This window comes from Megascapheus bottae, chromosome 6, assembly GCF_031878675.1.
Source record: "Megascapheus bottae isolate mThoBot1 chromosome 6, mThoBot2.hap1, whole genome shotgun sequence".
Taxonomy (NCBI): Eukaryota; Metazoa; Chordata; class Mammalia; order Rodentia; family Geomyidae; genus Megascapheus; species Megascapheus bottae.
In genome coordinates this window covers 40,561,582-40,584,041 of record NC_143514.1, presented here as the reverse complement: position 1 = coordinate 40,584,041, position 22,460 = coordinate 40,561,582, and the positions used below count along the sequence as shown (strand labels likewise).

The following is a 22,460-nucleotide window of genomic DNA, read 5'->3' as shown; positions in this document are numbered from 1 at the left end:
TATGTATAAGCAGGAAAGCTTCACTGTAGCTCACTGGGGTTTAAAGGCCTCAGCTCATGGTCTAGTCACTCTGTTTGTAAGGCAAGAGCTCCAGAACCAAGACATCCTTAAGCCTCAGATCTGAAATCCAAAATAATCACTGAAAACTCAACTATTTTCAGCACTGACATGATATTCAAAAGTTCAGATTTTGGAGCAATTTGGATTTCAAATTTTCAGGTAAAGGATGCTCAACCCAGAATACTTGTTCATAAATTTCCCACTTAAGTCATGAGAAGCTTTCAAAATTGCCCCTCCACAAAAAAATTGAGGCACACTCTTCTAGTCTGTAGTACATTTCAATGCCAGCTTTCAATGCCTTTAGAAAGGATTGGTAACATTTAATCCTGTCTGCACTAGTATAGATTGTTAGGCTCTGTAGAATGGAAGAACAACATTGGATGTAAAAGATATTGGTACGCATTTTATGTAGGAATCTTAAAAAAAAATGTGGTCTAATCTTTTCAAAGGGCTATAAGGTAGAAAGTCTGTGGCCATACATCAACCCAGTAGTGTTCTTTTCCTTCCTGCAAACACTCTCTGCTTGAAATCTTCTTCTAAATGCATCAGAGCTAAGGATCTTCCAAGAATGAATGCACAGGTCCTTTTTTTTTTTTTGCTGTGTAAAATTAGTTCTGGTTTGTTTGTTTGAAGTATTACTTAGCAGTCTTTCTCTAAAGTCTATTGAAACATTTTACTAAAATATCTTCAAGGGATATATAGTCTTCTCCGTAACTACCCAGACACAATCACTGAGAATGTGCTTGGAGGCAGTTTCTCTCTTTCCCTACTTCCCTCAGCATTGTAATAGGCAGTTCCTGGCCTTTATCTAAATGGTACCTACTGATGGGAAATTGTAATCAGAGCTCTGTGTGCTCATTTCATATAAAAAGCACTGTAGTTCTTCAACTAATCAATTTCTATGTTTACTACAGCCCCTGATGAAAAATGACTCACTGTGCAGTGTGAGGAGATACGTGGTAAAACATCATACCTCCCACAATGGAACATGGTCAGAAGATGTGGGAAATCATACCCAGCTCACTTTCCTGTGGACAGAGCAAGTGCATACTGTGTCAGTTCAGGCCATCAATTCCATTGGCGCTTCCTCTGCAAATTTTAATCTCACATTCTCATGGCCCATGAGCAAAGGTGAGAAGAGTTACAGAATGGGAATCCATTGCTCCTGTAAACACTTCACTGCTGAACACTGTTCCCTTCTAAATTCTCTCTGAGCTGTCTGGAATTCCCGTTCATCCATCACTCTGCTTTGCCTGAAAAATAACAAAACGTACTGCACAGTGATTGTATTCATGTGCCAGAACATTTTTGAAGTGTTATAATAAAATGAGAATGTTCTCGTAAATCTAATACTTAATCCTTTTGGAGAGAGGAAGATTGTAGGTCTATGTGTGTGTCTGTGTGACTCTAAGTGTGAATCAGAGTGTAAAAATAAGTATATATATTATTTTGTATGTAAATATATGATGTTTTGTTAGATGTAGCATACTTTTATACACTGTGGACATTATAGCATATGTATTTGTGTGGAGTAAATACATATAAATATAATGTATTTATTTATATATACATACAATATTTTCTTTTTAATTATTTAAAAAATCTATTAGCCAGAGGGTTACAGTTCCATAAGTTAAGAGGACATTTTCTTTTGGACAATGTTATCTTCCCTCATTCTCTCCCTGATTTTCCCTCCTATCCAACCCACTAGTTGTATAATTTATTTCCAACATGGCCCCAGTGAATTGTTCACCCTTTGTCCCTCCATTTCTGCGCCTCCCCTTTCACTCCCAAAGACGTATAGACAAACAAAGAAAGCATGTTTTATTTCATATGTGAGAACTAGATCAAAAATAAACTGAGCTAGGATAAATTCTATAAGGCTGTAGGATTCACCCACAGTGAGATCAAAGGAAGATTCGCTTAGGAGAGGAACAAAAAGGTGCGATACCTATGCATATCTGATCATACAGAACAGTATTTATGGAAATGAACTCCAGGAAACGGAAACAGAGGTTCTTTCTTTTTTTTCTGTTTTTGTTTTCTTCTCTTTTTGCTTTGTCTCTATATAGGATTTCCATATAAAATGCAATGCACATATATTGTAGTGGTATGACATGCTATCTGGATTTGGGCTAATTGTCAAGACTTGAAAATCACTGTGAACTTCATTTAATATGAGTAGCAAATCCTTTTTCCATTGATTTTGATATATGTAACTATTCAGAGAACTGGGAATTACTCTCATAGGAATTTTTAATCTTTTTTTTTTTTTTTGCCAGTCCTGGGCTGGAGCTCAGAGCTTTGGACTTTCTCAAGGCTAAAGCTCTACCACTTGAGCCTCAGCACCACTTCCGGCCTTTTTTCTAAGTATGTGGTACCAAGGAGTCGAACCCGGGTCTTCGTGCATGCTAGGCAAGCACTCTACCACTAGGCCAAACTCCCGGCCCGGAATTTCTAATCTTGATTATACAATGTACCTATTTTTAATGGAAATGCAAATTTTCTGGAACTCTACCCAACTCTGAATATCTCTCCAAGTAACGTTTCTTCCATGAAGTCTTGGCCTATTATCTTTTTGGTGGTGGTGGTACTAGAATTTGAACTCAGGGTCTTATGTTTGCTAGGTGGGCTCTTGAGCAGCTGAGCCATGCTTCCAGCTCTGGTTATGCTAGGTAATGTTCAGATAGTCTTACTTACGCCTCCCACTTACTTGGATTTTAAGCACCAGTCATTATGCCAAGCCTAGTTATTGGTTTGAGTGTGTCTTGCCCCTTCTTTTAATTTCAACACTTTCTAACTTTCTTACGATATTTTGCAGACTGACTTATGTTATGATGACTTTTGAATGCATAGTGTAAATTTCCTGTAGAGCACAGAGCACCCAATACAATGTTTTATGTTTTTATACTGTTTTCAATATAGATGGTATAGAAATATTTATTGTATGCTTAGTGTGCAGTGGTGGAAATTTTCACGTGAGAAAAAATATACAGGTTGCACCACTCAGGAACTAAGAGGTGATAATAATAAAATAATATACAATGTCTACTTAGAAACTGAGATATGTGACCTCGGGAAAGAAACATAATTATATGGGAAAAGAAGGAAGAAAAGGGAACCTAATCTGCCTTTGAGAGTTAGAGAAGTCATTTTGAGGAAATAGTATGGCACAGAAATCTGAAGTGTTAGAATTAAATTTCCCCAAGTTGAGGGAGGTAGAAAGACCATATGTTTCCAGCAGAGGAGAAACCTGACCAAATACCTCCCAACACAGAGTAAGACATGAAGAAAGACGGGAGGGCATCATAAAGCACAAAGGCCAGAGACGCGGTTGACACTTGGCTATGAGGGACTTGTAGACACAACAGTAATGCCAGCGTCTGGCATGGAAACCCACAGGAGCATTAAAGTAACATGGATATGATTTGTGTTTTGAGAATGGCAATCCAGCAGTGGGAGAGATATAGAATAGTTAATAGACTTTGGCAGGGTTCCTACTGAGAACCATTCCTTCTTTTAGGCTCTAGGTAGAATCTCTTTTGTCCTCCTTACTATTGATTGGGTCATATTATTTCTATGTTTATGTGACTCTTACCCCACAGAAATAATTGCCACATATTATGCTTATTTAAATCGTCTGTCTTCTCTTCCATTTCCCCTCATCCAATTGGTTATCTGTGCCTCAAAGTGTTAGTAAATGCTCATTCATTTTGAATTTAAAAATAAATTTCCTTTTTTTCCCTCAGTAAATATCGTGCAGTCACTCAGTGCTTATCCTTTAAACAGCAGTTGTGTGATTCTTTCCTGGATTCTATCACCCAGTGATTACAACCTAATGTACTTAATTATGGAATGGAAAAATCTCAACGAAGATGATGAAAGTAAATGGCTTAGGATCCCTTCAAATGTCAAGAAGTATTATATTCATGGCAAGTATTCTTTTTTTTAGTAATTCTTCCATGAATTAATGTGATGCAGTAGATGAGTACTTAAGTAATATTGCCTGTTAAAAAGAACTTTGAAATATAGATGAACACCTACCTCTTAATACTTATGTCCTTCACCTTAGCAAAACATTTTGTCCCATTTCCATGGCTTCTTTTCATATTGTACACAGACATGTTTAAATATTTTATATTTCTTCCTAATGTTTTTTGTCACATATAATGTTTTATTATAAAATCTATTTAACCTATTCATGTTGCTTCCAACTTTATCCTCAAAGAAACAAAAACAAAACACTCTTTTTAGTGGCTTTTAATACTTACTGCTAAATTATTTTCCCAAACTATGCCCCATTCATGATATGGTATGGTAATGAGTGGGAAATCAAGGTCAAAGGTCGAAGGATCTTGGAGCTGATGACCAAGGCCAGTGTCTCTTGAAGACAGACAAGTTATCCCAAGAGGACATCAGAGCACTTTCCATCTGTGCCCTTCCTAGCGCTGACAAGTCCTGGTGAGGATTAAAGTATGTTAACCCAGAGAGCCAGTGGCTTCCATAGTCATGCTGCAGTATCATCCACGGGACTCACAGTCCCTTTCCCTTCCAGTGAGTGGTCTGGAAGGTGCCATCTGGTAAATTTAATTATAAATTATCGAAAGAGAACTGATTTTCTTCCTATGCCATCTCGGTGCCTTTCTTTAAGCCAGAGTTATACTGAATTTAGACTTTAAGGCAATTTGCCTTTTTTGAAGTAATACACAATTCTCATTAGCGTTTGTGAAAACCATTATTGGATCTTTCTTCAGCTTTTCTGTGGGGATGATCTCTTCCAGAGACTGCAGGAGAATCCTGGGTCTCCTGCTTTACAGAAGACTTCACAAGACTTTAATCTTCCAGATGTCTTGCATAGGCACATTAAGTAAAATAGCCTTTTTGGAGAAAGAGACTATTACCTACTGTGAGGATAAGGGAAACAATGGGGTAGATAATTTTTTGGTAAAGAAGATGAGGCAAGGACAAATGGCCATTTACCAGTGAACTTGAACCAAATGGCTATACCCGAACACGTCCTAGAAAATTGCCTCTGTCTGTGTGTGGGTATGATGTTTGAAAAATTATGTGGAAAATTATCATTGCTAGAAAACTGGAAGTATTTGGGTTACTTTTGAGATTGCTTTCATCACTTCAATGGATATATATATATATATAAATTGATATATATATATTGTGTTTTTGTATGTATGCATTTTGCTCAGTTAAGTACCAATGAGCTCCTACTGAATCTTTCTCTGCAGATTATTTTATCCCCATTGAGAAGTATCAGTTCAGTCTTTATCCAATATTTATGGAGGGAGTGGGAAAACCGAAGATAATTAATAGTTTCACTCAAGGTAAAAGTTTTATTTTTAGTTTTTTTTCTTTTGTACATGGGTATGTTTTGTAATTTGTTAGAAGTAATGGTGCCATTGGATTATTATTTTATTTGATATAATAATGGGAGAATTGAATCTTTATGTAGAAATATTTATTATAAGGCGGTATATACATTTTTCTCTAAACACTGGTCCTCTTTTATTTCAAATTAATTTTAACGAACATTTTTATTTATTTTTTTTGAGCTGGTATTAGAACTTGAATTCAGGGGAAGAGCTCCTACTCTTAGTTGGCTTTTTGTTCAAGGCTTACACTCTACCACTTTAACCATATTCCTATAGCTGGCTTTTTGCTGGTTAGTTGGAGATAAGAGTCTCACAGACTTTTCTGCCCAGGCTGGCTTATTTCCTCAACTCTTAGTCACCTGAGTAGCCAGGATTACAAGTGTCAATCATTGGCTCGTGACTCAATTTTGTTATTTTAAAGCGGTCTTCAAATCCAAGCAACTCAACTAAGTGGCTTCAAGAAAGAAACATTCATCTCTTTTTAGAATAAAAATAACTTCAATATTTTGTCTGTTATTTAAGGAATATCTCTTGAGTATTGTTTTAATAACTTGGGAGGAGCTCACACATGCAAGTCTCTTGCTCTTACTGAGCTTAATTTCCAAGGTTCTAAGATGAGTGAAGGGTAATATATAAGTTATGTAAAGTACAATATCAGATACAGATGTATATTTGAAGGAAAATAAAATAATATGAAGGCATACAGTTAAAGTGTGGTGTTGTAGCCAAGATGACCAGAAATTGTCTTTATCCTTCCTTCCTTCCTTCCTTCCTACCTTCCTTCCTTCCTTCCTTCCTTCTTTCCTTCCTTCCTACCTTCCTGTTTTTCCTTCTTTCTTTCCTTTCTCTTTCTGCAGAGTTGATGTTTGAGTATAGTCCTGTAGGAATTTCTACCTCTTTAGGCTAAAGAATCCATGTGCCAAGGCCCTGCAGAATGAGCCCAGTGGTTCAAAGAACAGCAAGGAAATCAGTGCATCTGCAGTGATCTAGATAAACACTGGAAACACTGGCAGGTGCTGCTGACTGGCTTTGCCAGTGAGACTCATCATATGAACTTTAATGGATACTTTTGACTCATATGAGTTAAAAGTGATCACATGGAAAAACTGGGCAAGCAAATAACTGGAAAATATTTGCTACCTTTAAATCTAATATTGAATAAAATTATTATTTTATTAATATCCACAAAATTTGTGCTCTTATTTCCCTATTTTTTTATAATTTGAGGCTAGTACAGATTTGTGATTAAATCAGAATAATGTATACTTTTTATACAGAAATAGGTTAAAATTTCCTCATACTCCGAGATTTGTGTAAATCGTGTTTCTTTTTCAGATGATATCGACAAACACCAAAATGATACAGGTCTATTTGTAATTGTGCCCATAATCATTTCTTCTTCTGTCTTACTGCTTGGGACATTGCTCATATCACATCAAAGGTATTATATGTAGTGCTAAAAATCTTTATGGAAAAATCCCTATGTATATGTAAGCCTTGATCTAAAACTTAAATAATAGACATTAAAGCTTTCTGTATGATATTGTATGTATGTAGTATACAATGAATTTAGCATAAAAAAGAAAGACATTCTTTCAGGAAATACTTTTTCTCCCTGATTGCACAACAGAAAGCTCAAGGATGAATTTAAGGTGTTTAGTTTTCTGTATACGCACACATCTACACCCATCAAAGAATGGACAGGCTTATAGGAGAAACGTCTAGGTAACATATTCTGAGATGTAGCTAAAAGCTTTTGGATCTCTTTAATTGGGATCGAGGGTTTGGTGGTAAGCATAGGACCTTGCAAACAGACTTTTAGTGGAGACCTGGAGCCATGAGTTTTTTGCTCTGAGAGAATGGGCCTGCTGACTCCAGGCTGCCTGGGTGGTCAGAGAAATGGCCTTGAGCTCTCTGAGCTATTTTGTGTGCCACATCACCCTGTGTTGTCATATCCAGACCAATGGGGCCATTTCACACATGCTGGATTTCTGAGGAAACATTTTTCTTCCATCAAAAGAAAAAGAAGGAAGAATTTAGAGTCTGATTTTACTTTCTAGTCAAGTAAGTTATTGGATGCCAGTGGGCTGGGCTTCTCTCTGACAATAAGATAGCTCTTTTTAATTGCTTAGTTTTGGAGAAAGCCAAATGCACAGTACCTGGCACAGAGCTATTTTTATCAGAATATTAGAACAAGTTATTAGGATATTATTAATTTAGGTCAAGATAGAAGTTTGGTAGAATACTTTATGTGGTAGGATGTAAATGCAACTGGAATGCTGAACTAATGTGTATTCTGTATGCTCATTAACTGTCAACATACAAAAAAGATTTCAGTTCAACGTATACACTTCTGTGTGTAGTGCATCTTGACCAGTGTCATTTCTTTTATCATTCTCCCTTGCCCCTTATCCCAATCCCATTGGTCTGTACAATAACATTTTCAATGTAGGTGTTTTCCTGTAATTCTGGAATTTTCTTATTTTTCCTTTGTAGAATGAAAAAGCTGTTTTGGGAAGATGTTCCAAATCCCAAGAATTGTTCCTGGGCACAAGGACTGAATTTTCAGAAGGTCACTCACTTTTTCATTTTATATATATATATATATATATATATATATATATTTAATTCAGAACATACCTTAGATGTCATATGACTTCTAGATCCTTTAGTATTTTTAAAATTTAAAAGCTTTCATGCAATTCATTTTCATATGGTTTATTATGTACTTTTAAGAATAGCAGGAAATAGAGGGAAGCAAAAATCAGTACTTTATCATGAGTTGGCAATATATATGTCTCTCCTGTTCACAGACCATAATGAAATCAATGTTAAAGGTCAACAGTGTTGGAAAATAGATAATTGGCTACATTATTTTGGGTGCAAACTATGGATAGGCAAAAGGGTAGTAATCAATTCTTTCATCACTATTGTTTGCTATTCATAGTTATTTAAATAACTTCAAATGATCAAATAATCTTATCTTCACATACTACTATCTAAAAAATGAAATTAGAATAAAACTTATGTACATATTTCCACTTAAGCAGAAGTTCCTTATGAAGGGCTCAATTATAATGAAATTCTATTACTTCTGTAATAGAATTTTTTAGAAAACTCTAAAGTTTACTGAATATTTTTTATTATTGCTTATAATATGGTAGTTTTCCTACCCTAGAAGCCAGGTAGACTGTATATTCCTAAAACTGGCAAGATAAAATTAATTCTACTTTCTACTGAACTGTGCACATGTACTTTTCCAATTTTTTAGCAGGAAATATCAGGGCATGCACTACACAAAACCAAATAGTTATATACAACATGATTCCTGAAGCACTGCTGTAAATAACAGTAATTAGAAGCTATAGTAAATGAAAAGAGAGTTCAAATAATTTAACTCTCCTGTAGGAGAGTAAATAAACTTGTATTTACTCGTGAAAGTTTATTCATCCATGAACTTTTTCTTTCCTCCTTTTCCCATCCTCCTACCTAAATATTTCCCTTCCCTTCCCTTTCCTTCCTTCCTTTCTTCATTCCTTCCTTCTTTCCTTCATTCATTCGTTTGTTCCTTCCTTCCCTTCCCCCTTCCCCTTCCCTTCCTTTCCCTTCCCTTTGCCTTGCCTTCCCTTTCCCTTTCTCCTCCTCTTCCTCTCCCTTCCTTCCTTTTCCTTCCTTCCTTTTCTTTCCTTCCTTCCTTCCTTCCTTCCTTCCTTCCTTCCTTCCTTCCTTCCTTCCTTCCTCCCTCCCTCCCTCCCTCCCTCCCTCCTTCCCTCCTTTTCTTTCTCCTTTTTCTTTTATGTGTATACAGGGTTTAAACTCCGGGTCTTGGCATTTTCCTTTAGCCACAGATCCACTACTCACATTTTGCTAGTTACATGCAGATAAGTGTCTCATGGACTTTTCTGCCTAGGCTGGCTTAGAACTGCAATCCTTAGATCTCAGCCTCCTGATTAACTAGGATTACAGGTGTGAGCCATGAGTGCCAAGCTTACTTTCTTTTTTGTTCAATCAAATATGGAATTTCTTGTCACTTCCTATCTTTTTGCTATTACAAAATATTCTTTCTGTTTTTAATATTATAAAACTTCAGTGTTACTTGGGCCTGCACCCTGATCCTGGGTGCTGTCCCTGAGCTCCTTTTGCTCAAGGCTAGTGCTTTACCACTTGAGCCACAGGGCCACTTCTGCATTTTTCTGTGATTAGTTTGAAAAAAGAGTCTCAAGGGCTTTCCTGCCCTAGCTGGTTTCAAACAATCCTCAGATCTCAGCCTCCTGAGTACTGTTAATTTTTACAATATATTTAAAAATTTAACTTGGTTACCATTTAAAGGAATTTTCAATTCTTTCTCCTGTTAAGTCTAAGAAATTTTTATTATTTTCCTCTTGTTTCTTTGGTTCTGCCTTTTTAGATGTTGGATTATCTGTACAGCAGTGTCTTTCTGTTTGTTTTGTATTCTGATACTTTGCCATTTTCTATTCTGTCAGTACTGCTGTTGGATGTTTAAACACTAATATTATTTGTACATTTCTAGGTACTATCTTCCTCAGTGTTTTGTTGATTTTATACATGCAAAATTTTCTTAAATACTACCATAAATACCAATTATAGAATTTTAAAATATCTTTATTTTTAATTTAATTTTATTGTCAGATATACAGAGGGGTTACAGTTACATACATGAGGTAGTGAGCACATTTCTTGTCAAACATTGTTATCCCTTCCCATGTTTTTCTACCATTTTCTCTCCTCTGCCAAGTTGTGGAGTTCATTTCCAACATATTGTCTTATGAGTATCACTGATGTTGCAGCTTTGCCCTCTCATCCTTTTGTTGTTCACCTTCTCTTCCCTAATTCAAATATACTATATACCCTGTATATACTATTTACTGGCATATATAATATATGGGTATATACTATATATAGCATACAGTATATAAATTATATACCTGGTATCAAAATCAAATATCTATGTATATAAAGATATCTATATATAGCATATATACTATATACCTGGTATCAAAATCAAATATCATGTATATTTGATTATCTTTAAGTAGTTGTACAAAAGGATTTCAACTCAACATATCAGTTCATGAATATAGTGTACTTGATCAATGGCATCCCTTCTGTTATTCTCCCTCCCAACTCTACTCATTCTCTCAAATTATTTGCTTCCATTTCACAAATGTACACTGAATCTTAGCTATTTAAAAAAATTTTTTTACATTTCACCTTTCTCCTTTGAATTTTCTGTTTTCATCAGGTCATTTTACTCTTGTTTATTATCTTGGTTTTTCTTTTCTGATCTCAGACTTCTCCTAAATATCTGGCAGTTATTTCCTTTCTTTTCCTAGGAAATAAAGAAGTAGTTAGGCTGACTGGAAGCTCAGTACATATAGGTGGAGTCTGTTGTCCCAGGTGTGCAGGCAGTACTCTGGCAGATGAGGATGGACATGTGCTAAGATCTTACTATCTCATGGCTGCTCTAATCTTCCCTGTCTGTCTCTCTATCCCTCTTGAGAATAAATACTCAACTTTGAAACAGAGGGAATTCTTTTATGAGGGCTCTTCTATGTTCAGCAGTAGTCAAAGGGCCCCATTCCAAGAACAGAATTTTCTTCAGGCCTGTTTTTATCCTCAATTTTCCCTTCTTCCTGTGTTTTTTACTAGCAGTTTCTTCACACACTGCCTAATCTGGATAGTTTATGATCTTCTGTTTCCTTTATTCATTTTCTTCAAACTATACTCTTTATTATTATTATTATTATTATTATTATTATTATTATTATATGTTTATAATAAGAGTTTATATATCTATAAGTCAGGTCTTTATTCTTATCTCTGATTTTTCCCCACTTTATTATTCTTCTCTGAGTTTTCTTATGTTGGACTAATAAATTCTATCCTTGGGGTATAATATTAAGATATGCTGTAAGAAAATGAAAGAAGCTATAGTTCAAATCCTTTCCTAAATGGATGCATTATAGTAATATAACATAAGAATTTACAATCCAGCAGTATGCCTGACAGAAAATGCTATGAGATATTTTTCTTTTGTATTCTGGGTGATTTATAAAAGATTTTTTTTGAGTTCTTATTTTGTTTCATTTTATCTAAACAGAGAATGGACATTCTTTGAAGTCTAATCATGATCACTACAGATGAACCCAGTACTCCAACTTTCCAACAATCCATATACTTTTAGAAGATTTTTACATTTTGAAGAAGGGGAGACATTTAAACCAAAAAATACATAATGGTTGAACTATTGAGAACTAACAAATACTGTATTTAAAAGAGATGTGTAAATTTGGAGTTCTACTACAGATTTGAATCTAGCTTAATAGGGATGGAGAGTTAATTTTCAAATTTAACTGATGCTTGAAAATAATATTGGTGTTTTCTGGATTTGAGATATCATTTCCTCATCATAAAACGTTTTTAAAAATTATGACTCCTGCTATCATAAATCATCCATTAGATCAGCTGTACCAAGATGAACTCCACAACTGCAACTTTTGATGCAATTCCTTAAAAATAGAATGAATCCAACTACAGATTGCAATGAAACTACTTAGTTTAAATTCTTATGTCCCAAAATTAATTAATGTTAAATTACGTTATGGACACTTGAACCTACAAATGGATCTATTTTCCTGGCTTTTTTTTAGTGTCTTGTAACTTTTTATATCTAACTGATCAATCTCGAAATTTTTTTGTTTTCAATAGCCTTGAAAAGGGCATCATATAACATTTGAAGAAAGCCAGATGTTAGTGCTGGTCCTAGACCAATGAAATTACAGCTCTTACAAGAATAACCCTATATACTCAGGTCAGATTGTAGAGATCAAAAAAGAACATCAGCCTTCAGTTCAGCCTTCTTAGGCAATTCCTGCCTAAATTTAATTTGTTTCCACTGAACTACCCAAGACTTTTGGCAGGCAGGAAACTGCAGTTATGCAAAGAAGAGAGATTGACATTTTCACAAATAGTTCATCGTGAGGACTCTTTTACCTGAAAAGAGACCACTTGCCAGAACACAATTGTCATATTAACTCTGTGCTGTTACTTACATTCAGATAAAATCAAATTTATCAACTTTAGCCGATGCATGGGTCATTTATATTAGATTTATTAAATGTTTCATTTGGATGAAAAGAAACCCTCAGAGGAATGTGTTTTCTCCATTGACTATTAACAGATGTCATTGGAATGTAAAATCCAAGAGTGAAATTATAAAAAGATTTTTACCAGCTGAAAGAATGCTTAATATGTCTCCCCCAAATTAAAAGAATGAAATATTTTGTTAATTTTTTTATCATTAAGTAGTTATAAAAAAGAAATGCCAGTTAACAAAGCAGTTTACCAATGCAATACATCTTAATCAGTGTCACCCTTTTAATAAAGTTGTGACCCTTGGTAAAATATATTTTAGTAATGCAGGAGTTGGATTTTTTAGCAAAATTTTCCATCTGAATATATTTGAAGAAATGCATAATATTCAATTCCAACAATTATTTACCCATACTGAGATTTTAGGGAGTGCAAAATATAACAAGCCATTTGAAGAATACTTTGTGAGCTGAGATTTTAAGGAGTACAAAATATAACAAGTCATTTGAAGAATACTTTGTGAGCTGTACTATATATTATGGGAGTTTTTTGTACTTTTTTGTTTTCATGTTTATAAAAACCTATTTCTTTTATTTTATATTCTTAATTTTCTAAGTTTACTTAACATTTTAAAATGATTCTATAAGCATATAAGTGTTGGATCCTTTAGGGAAAAAAAGCAAACAAGCAAATATTTGAAGGAAATAAGAAATCTCTAGATTTCTGTAACAAAGTAGGCATATAAACTATTTTCATATATGATACTGATAGAATGAAAACTGTATAAACACTTTTTGTTACTGTGCAATATTTTAATTCATAAGTGTATTGCATTATAGTTGTGTATATTTATTCCTTTTTTGTTTTAATTGCTCATATATTTCACTTAAGAATTTCAAGCTGCTAAACTGTATTTTTGTATGGAATATACTTGCCATTATGAAGAACAGTTGAGAATGACATTATCTCAGGCAATAAGCCTCAACTATTAGGTTAATAATTGGCACGCTATTGTTAGCTTAATCATTAGCTTAATAAGTCACTATTAGCTTAAAAACTGTAAAACTCAAAGGCTAAAATGTATATGTAAACTGAATACATTTCCTATTTAGTTATGTTAATTTTCAGTGTAATGTATTTTTTATTTTGCATTTTTCTTTTCAGCATGTTTCCATTGTATGAATTGAACTTTTCTACAAACAGGTTCTTGTTTTGTAGCTACTTAGCAGGATTTTTGTTGTGATGTAACCATCATTTCTCTAATACATATAATGTACGTTTGTCTTTTGTGTTTGTCTTCATTCCACGTGTTCCGTAATCTGTATTTTATAGGAAGTTGTTTACAAGGAGGAGCAGTTTATAAGTCTGTTGTCATCTCTTTCGTCATCATTGATTTCAACAAATAGGTATTATTAGTACTGATTTTCTTTAGTCTCAACAAGATTCTCGTTACCACCTAAGGAAGGTATGTTCTTAATAGTCACTGTTATTTTAACTTCATATCTTATGTCCTAAAATAGTTGTGTTAACTATCTTTGGACATGTGACTTTGCTTCTTTGGTTTTATTTTATTCTTTGGTGTTTTTTTTAACTTGGGGTTTAAAATTTCAAATTTGTGGAAATGTAAGATAATATAAAAATACAAGGAATTCTTCAGATGATAGTGTTTTCCAATTATAGAAACCTATCAGTTTTGAGAGGTGTTTTCAGATACCATCACATGAAGCAGTGTTGAGCTCAGTTTTACTGAAGAAACTGATTACTATGCTTGTTTGTGTTTATAGAGTTAGAAGATTCCCTAATTTTGTCTTGTTTTACTTTTAAATGTTTAAACCATTTCCCTCATGATTCTTAATATATCTCCTTTAATCCCCAAATAGTATCCAAATTTATGGTTTACTTTTGTCCCTTATTCTTAACTTTACACACTTGCATTTTGGCGAACCTGACCTAATGAAGCAAACAATTTTTTTAAAATATAATTGAGAATTAAAATATATCTTTTCTTTTAGCCTGAAACATTTGAGCATCTTTTTACCAAGCATACAGAATCTGTGACATTTGGTCCACTCCTTCTGGAGCCTGAAACCATTTCAGAAGATATCAGTGTTGATACATCATGGAAAAACAAAGAGGAGCTGATGCCAGCTCCAGTGGTCTCGCTTCTCTTGACAACTCCAGATCTTGAGAAGGATTCTATTTGTACCAGTGACCCATGCCACAGTGCGGACGTTTCAGAAACAGAAAGTGCAGAGATCACCTATGAGGATGACAGCCAGAGCCAGCCCTCTGTGAAATATGCAACCCTGCTCAGTAGTTCAAAATCAAGTGAGATGGATGAAGAAGCAGGACCTCTACCGACTTCTGTCAGCAAGAGCTCTCCAGGGAAAGATTCTTTCTCTGATATCTCTTGGGAGGGAGACACGCAGGCATTTTTTATATTATCAGATCAGTATCCTGAAATGATTTCACCCACTCTGTCATTATCAGGATTGGAAGACCTCTTGGAACTGGAGGGAACTTTCCCTGAAGAAAATCACAGTGAAAAGGCTGTTTACTATGTAGGGATCACCCCAGTGAAAAAAAGGGAGAAGGATGTGTTTTTGACAGAGGAGTCAGCAGTACTGTGCCCATTCCCAGCCCACTGTTTATTCAGTGATCTCAGAGTCCTCCAGGACACTTGTTCATGCTTTGTGGAAAATAATTTCAGCTTGGGAACTTCTGGTAAGAAGAATTTTGTATCATACATGCCCCAATTTCAAACATGTTCCACGCAGACTCATAAGATAATGGAAAACAAGATGTGTGATCTAACTGTGTAATTTCAATGAAGAACACTTTGGGTTCATGTTACAGTATGTCATCAGCAGTATAATACAATCTCTTATGGTTGTGGATGGGGAGAGAAGAAAGAAAATGATCAGAGTCTAACTTGAAAAATCATTGTTCCCAAATGATTGATGTCTACTTTTTCTGTCAGAGTAATTAGACATTAAAAAAATGTGAGAAACTCTTCATGAGTCTAGCAATGTATACAAACTCTTTGAGTCTATATTTACAAAGTAGAAATAAGTTAGTTGAGTACCATTGTTTGTGAACATTAGACCTGGATAGAAAACTAACCTTCTGTATTATACTCACATCTAAAAGAAGGTTTCAGACTAATATTTATGAGATATGACTGTCTCAAAAGTGTTTGTTTTACCTTAAGTTTTATCTATGTTGTGTTAATTCACACACCTACATGCACCCACACATTTTTACTTAGTAGGGATCCTTGTATGTTTTTGAAAACATGTGATATGTTCGTATTTTGTGTCATCAGATTAAGTGACTTAAAGTGGGTACTTCATTAAATGTTGGATATAAATAGAGAACTTAGCTCTGGTATAAAAGTTTACACTCTTGAAGGTTTGACAAGTTAGCTCATCATTGTATATCAAATTCAAGTACAGTCCATAGAAAGAAAATATTGTTAGTATAATACACTCACTTTAACTCAAGTAATTGCTAAAATAATTGTATTAGACATTTATATTCTTAGAATACTGTCATACTATTTTTAAAGATTAGGCTATTAAGTAATTTGTCCAAAGTCTCAGAGTTAACAGGCAATAGAACCCAAATTCAGATTCAAACTCGTATATTTTTTAGTGCTACTCTGTATGTGTGTAGTATGACATAAAACTAGCAATTAAAGTAACTGACTTGCTGGGCACTGCTGGCTCACCCCTGTAATCCTAGCTACTCAGGAAGCTGAGATCTGAGGATTGCGGTTCAAAACCAGTCTTGGCACAAAAGACCCAGAGACTTTTATCTCCAATTAACCACCAGAAAACTGGAAGTGGTGCTGTGGCTTAGGTGGTAGAGCACTAGCCTTGACCTGAAGAGCTCAGAGACAGTGCCCAGGCCCAGAATTCAAGCCCCACAACCAAGAAAAGAAAAATAAATAAATAATAAAAGTACTTACTTGTAATAAAAAGAATCTAGTAAAAAATAAATTACTGCATAAGGAATGAAATGAAGCTTGCACAAATCCATCTTTGGCTTTAAGACTGACAGTACACATTATTGATTTCAAGACAATTCAATGGCCATATTTTAGGGAACAAACTATACTTAGGAACCTGTTTGTTTAGATACTCAATGACAAGAAGTTCTAGACTATTCAGACCATCAAACTAAATGGGTTAGTGATAAGGAATATGTTTAGGGTTGCTTACATTGAGATTGGATTTTACTAGTTTGCTACTACAGAAGTATATCCCTGTATGCAACTTTAATTCCAGTTGCAGCTTTATGAACTGAACAGTTCCAAAAATCAAGAAAGATCCCCAGTTAAAAGATTTTCTACATATTTTCTGGTTATTTGTCCTTTAAAAGTTATTATGCTCTAGTAAAATCAAATTGAAAGATACTGAAATTTAAATAATGTAATTTTTTCCCGACATGAACATTATTTGGATTTTTGGCCAGTCAATATAAAAAAAAAATTCTTACCCATGGGTCCTCTTAAAAAGTGTTTGCTTGAAGAAAATAATGTTGTAATGAAAAAAATGTTGTTATGCTTGTCTCATGTCAGCATTGTTAAACTGTTGCAGGATATAATATACTCAACTCACTGATCCTCTTACAAAGAAAAAGTTGTAGGAATTACTGCAACTCACTAGTGAGTGTGACAACAAAAATGTTAGCTCTATGTAAGAATAAGCTAAGGAGAGAGTGTTTTCAATGATATTCAGTGGTAGATATTTGGAAGTAAATGCTTACATATATAGAATTTGGGGCAAAGTCTATTGATCATTTTTAATATGTGCTTATAAAATTTAGACCTTTAATTGAAGGTCCAGTATAGAAGAGACAAAGAATTAGGCCAGAGGAGTTGGTGGTTCAAGAGGTAAAGCAGAGAAGAGATTGAGGACTGAATTGGCATATTCTGGCCTACTCACATAGATTTAGAGCTATTCAGTGTGTTGAATTCTGGTTTCCATGTTTACAATTGACTTCACAAGTACTATGTTTTATTGAGTCTTTGTGAAGACTATCTGCTCTGTAAAAGTAGATTTTTATGAAGTTTGAGGCAATTTTAGAGTATTTGATACTTCAGAATAGTCAAATATTCCCATTTTCTTCCAAGGGCTTGCCTGAAATTCGGCATTTGTGTTATTTGTTTATATATGTTTACTTCCTCTCTCTTGATATTGCGGAATGAGCCCAGGGCCTCAAACATGTTTAACAAGTGTTCAGACCACTGAGTGATATCCCTATCCTTGGACTTCCAAACTTGTGATAAATGTAGAATTTGGAGTATTTCGTTTGATGACCTCAAATTGTCACACAAGCTACTCTTTGGTTTCATTACATATGAACTTCTTCAAGAAGAAATCATGGGAGTTTCAAGTTAAAACAGATTGTCTGAAGATTAATCATGTGTCAGCATTGGCAGGAATAAAATGTTTCCTAGCTTCAAATCCCCAAGAGCCAAGTTAAGAAAACACAAAGCAGTTCTTACCAAGAGTAAGAGCCATGTATTGGAGCTCTATGTTCCATTTAGACATGAACCACATGTTCACAAACAGTACAAAAATAGTCTTTGCTTTGCAAATATGTAAACAAAATAGAAAGATTTGGATACATTTCCTATACCAGTGGGAGGTCCTGGATGTACAATAAGGATTGATCACCCTAGCCAGGACATTTTCCGACTTTCTTTTACCCTTTTCCAATAAAACCAAATCATTATTTTTTTTCAAACATCAAGTATGGCCCCATCCTTCAGTGACATATATAACTATACAACTATCTATAACTATACATATATTAATTATTAGCTGGGCACCAGTGGCTTATACTGTAGTTCTTGCTAATCCAGAGGCTGACATATGGGAGCAGCATAGGCAAGAAAGTCCTTGAGACTCCTCTTTCCTCCAATTAACCAGCAGAAAGTGAAAAATGATGCTGTGGAGCCCTAATCTGTTTTGTTTGTTTGTTTTTGTCAAGTCATGGGACTTGTCCCTGAGCTCTTGAGCTCAAGGCTAGATCCCTACCCTTAAGTCACAGCCCCACTCCCCATTTTCTAGTGATTAATTGGAGATAAGAACTGCATGTTCTTTAGTGCCTGGGCTGGCTTTGAACCTTGATTCTCAGATCTCAGCCTCCTGAGTAGCCAGGATTACAGGCGTGAGCCACCGTGCCTGGCTCAAAAGCTTGGATCTTGAAAAACTTAAAAAAAAATTTTTTTTTTGCCAGTCCTGAACCTCAGGGCCTGAGCACTGTCCTTGGGGTTTCTCAAGGGTAGAGCTCTACCACTTGTGCCACAGCACCATTTCCAGCTTTTTCTATGTATGTGGTACTGAGGAATTAAACTTGAGTCTTCGTGCATGCTAGGCAAACACTCTACCACTAGGCAAAACTCCCTGTCCGTAGAACCCTAATCTTGAGTGGAGGAAAAAAAAAAAAGAATTAAATCTGGTGTGGTGGCTCTTGCCTGTAATCCTAGCTACTCAGGAGGCTGAGATCTGAGGATGAAGGTTCAAAGCCAGCCCAGGCACAAAAGGACCTGAGACTCTTATCTCCAACTAACCTTTAGAAAACAGGAAATGGGGCTGTGGCTCAAGGTTAGGATGGTAGCCTTGAGCTAAAGAGCTCAGGGACAGCACCCAGCCTGAGTTCAAGCCCCATGATCTACAAAAGAAAAGAAAAAGAAAAAGTTAAGAGACATTTAAGTTCAAGCCCCAGTACTGGTGCACATGAGCGTGCACGTGTCTGTGTGCACGCGTGCACACACACACACACACACACACACACACACACACACACACACACATACTATTGATAGCTAAAGCAAAGTAGGCTGTTAAGAATTGTGCACACAGGTTCCCATGTAAGGAGGCACACTGCAATCACAAAGTTTTGTGCCACCTAGTGGGCAGATGCAGAAAGACACCTCTTTCTACATTATTTCTTGTAGTCTTCAAGAAACAAAAACATTTTTTTTTTCTTTTACTTCTCTCTAAGCATCATCTGGGAAGTCATTCTAACCAACTTTCCTGAAGTATACCTTATTGAGAGAACATGCACTATTAGACTTCGGAATACAATTATTCAAAATTTTCTCCTATGATGAAGCTAGGCAGCATTTAAGGAAACACGTAAATGTAAGTGTAAAAAGACTGAAGGACTATTCATGAAAAAGAAAGCTAGTTGAGCCCCTAGTTTTGTTCTTGAACCAACTATTTTAAAGTAAAGAACTTCTGAACCCATTCTTACTGTCAGAGGGGCAACAAAAAAGCACAACTATATATTAGAACAGATATTGTTACACTTACTTGTATGGAAATGAATGGTCTCCATGGAGTTTTATATTGAATGAATTATTTTTATACAAAGTTTACCAATATTTATTTTGGAAAGCTGCTGAAAATGTCTATTTTAAAAAATATCTATGCTTGAGATGTAGGACATTAAATTTAATTTTATGAGGCTTTCTGATAGGTTTGTTTAAATAGCATATTTGTTTAAAAAAATCATCAAAACCTTGGAACTGAGAATAAGTATGGAAGATATTAATTTTGTAGGGAAACACTTATATAACCAATATTGTGGTTTTGAAACCTGTCTTTGAGTGTTTGGCATGCAGCTAATACTCCAACTTGATCACACAGTTGCTATGGTAATAAATGTTATAAACCTAAGTGTCAAGATACACTCACTGATTTCTCTTATAAAATTTATCTTCTTCCTTTTCCTTTGTGTTCCCAAAGTTACTGAGAAAATACTGGACATATAACCAGGTATTTTCATCTTACTCTTGTTTAGAATCATAAGCAATGTTATAATTTGGAGAAGCCTAAATCCAAATAGATTTATTATGAATGCTTATTTTATCCATTAAATGATGCAGAATTTATTTTGTCAAATGTTTGAAAATATAAAGGCAATTTTTGTATTTGTGTAAGTAGTTAATATAATTTTTAAACTCATTCTTGGCCTTTGAAGTTCCTACCAACCCATACTTTTCATGGAGAGAAGTTTGGCAACATCTTTTTAAAAACAATACATCATTTTATCGTAAAGATGATGTACAGAGGGGTTACAGTTATACAGGTAAGGTAATGAATACATTTCTTGTCCAATAGTGTTACCCTCTCCTTTGTTTTCTCACTTTCCCTTGTCCTTCCTCTCCTCCCCACTTATAAAGTTCATTTCTAACAGAGTGTCTTGTGAATATGGCTGCTGCACTAGTTCCCCATTTTTCCTTTGTCTCACCTTACAGCCAGTGTCTCCTTTTGCTTTTGTTCTCTGAACTGCCTCCAGGGATTTCTTTTCCTAGGTTCTTGCTGCCATTCCAGTGATTTGCAATGAAATATCACTCTTGTAATCATCAGAAGCTCTTTATTGGATTCTGTACTTCTTTTTGTAATTGTAGGGATAATGTATGGAGGGGTTACAGTTACATTCATCAGGCAACAGGTGCATTACTTCTCGCAAATTAATACCCTTTCTTACCTTTTTGTTCCCATTTCCCTCCCTCACCCCTCCCAATTATCTTGTTTTCTCCCTTTTCCCTTCCCTAGTTCAAATAAACAAATAAAAAAACGTATATACAATATACCAGGTAACAAAGTCAAGATACTGTAACAATATGAGAAAGTACACATAATAAATTACGGGACAACAAAGAGGAGAAAAGAAAGTAAAGGGCTGATCACTGTATCTGAATAGTATTTAAGTTCTTTTTTGAAGTTTTATTGTCAGGGTTTCAGTTACATTTGGGTATATTACTTCTCGCACATTGATACCCCGTCTCATGTTTTTGTCCCCCTTTCCCTCCCAACATACTCTAATTTTTTTCATTTTTCCTTTTTTTATTAAATAATTTATTAACATTGATTTTTTCTTCATATATTTTTATTGTAATTAATAGAAGGTTACATTATATCCACCAGATAGGAGGTGCATTACTTCACAAACATTGATACCCTTTCTCATGTCTTGGTCCCCATTTCCCTTCCCTCACCCCCCGCCCCTCATCTTGTTTTCCCCCTTCCCTATCCAATTTCAAATAACCAAATATGCATACATACAATATATCAGATAAAAAGGTGAAGTACTGTAACAATTTGAGATAACCCAAGGGATAGCAAAAGAGATGAGAGATAGTACATTAATGACAACAATCACTCATTATATGGCTTTTTTAACATTGATTTTTACATCATATTTCAAATGTCATGTTTAGCAAACAAGTATTGAGGAAGGGAATCTCTGTATATAATCACTGGCACTTAGATTTTAGAATCTAATTAAAATTAAGCTGAGGGTTTGTATGTCATAGGTGCATATTAATCTATGTAATAAAATATTATGTCTGCAGAGTACATAGCAGTCCTGGGCTTGAACTCAGGGCCTGAGCACTGTCCTTGGGCTTTCTCAAGGCTAGAGCTCTACCACTTGAGCCACAGCACCACTTCTAGCTCTTATCTAGATATGTGGTACCAAGGAATCAAACTTGGGTCTTTGTGTATGCTAGGCAAGCACTCTACCACTAGGCCAAACTCCTGGCTCCCCATCATAGATTTTTATGTCCATGTAGTTATGTTTATATCTCTAAGTCCATATATATAATATTGGGTACCCAAATATTGAGTCATTGCTCTTGTACTGTTTGTATCTAATATCCACATACTAAGGATACCATGTGCCTTTTGTTCCTTTGGTCTTGACTTATCTCACTCAACATGATTCACTGTAGCTTCATCCAGTTCCCAGCGAATGCCATTATTTTATCTTGTCTGTTGGCTATGTAGAATTACATTGTATATATACACCACATTTTTTGGTATTGATTCATCTGCAGTAGGGCATCTGGGTTGTTTCCATCACTTGGCTATTGTGAAT

The 22,460-nt window shown here is 35.0% G+C and overlaps 1 protein-coding gene across 1 annotated transcript in view; it reads left to right on the top strand.

Moving 5' to 3' along the window:
- Lepr (leptin receptor) overlaps window positions 1–15,575 on the top strand; it is a 66,048-nt gene extending 50,473 nt beyond the window's left edge. Inside the window, exons 15-20 of the mRNA XM_090334676.1 lie at window positions 975–1,191; window positions 3,810–3,992; window positions 5,304–5,399; window positions 6,783–6,888; window positions 7,944–8,019; window positions 14,573–15,575. Of these exons, the coding sequence (XP_090190802.1) occupies window positions 975–1,191; window positions 3,810–3,992; window positions 5,304–5,399; window positions 6,783–6,888; window positions 7,944–8,019; window positions 14,573–15,382 (1,488 nt within the window). The 3' untranslated portion in view covers window positions 15,383–15,575. The remainder of the gene's footprint in view (window positions 1–974; window positions 1,192–3,809; window positions 3,993–5,303; window positions 5,400–6,782; window positions 6,889–7,943; window positions 8,020–14,572) is intronic.
- Window positions 15,576–22,460: the final 6,885 nt, after the last annotated feature.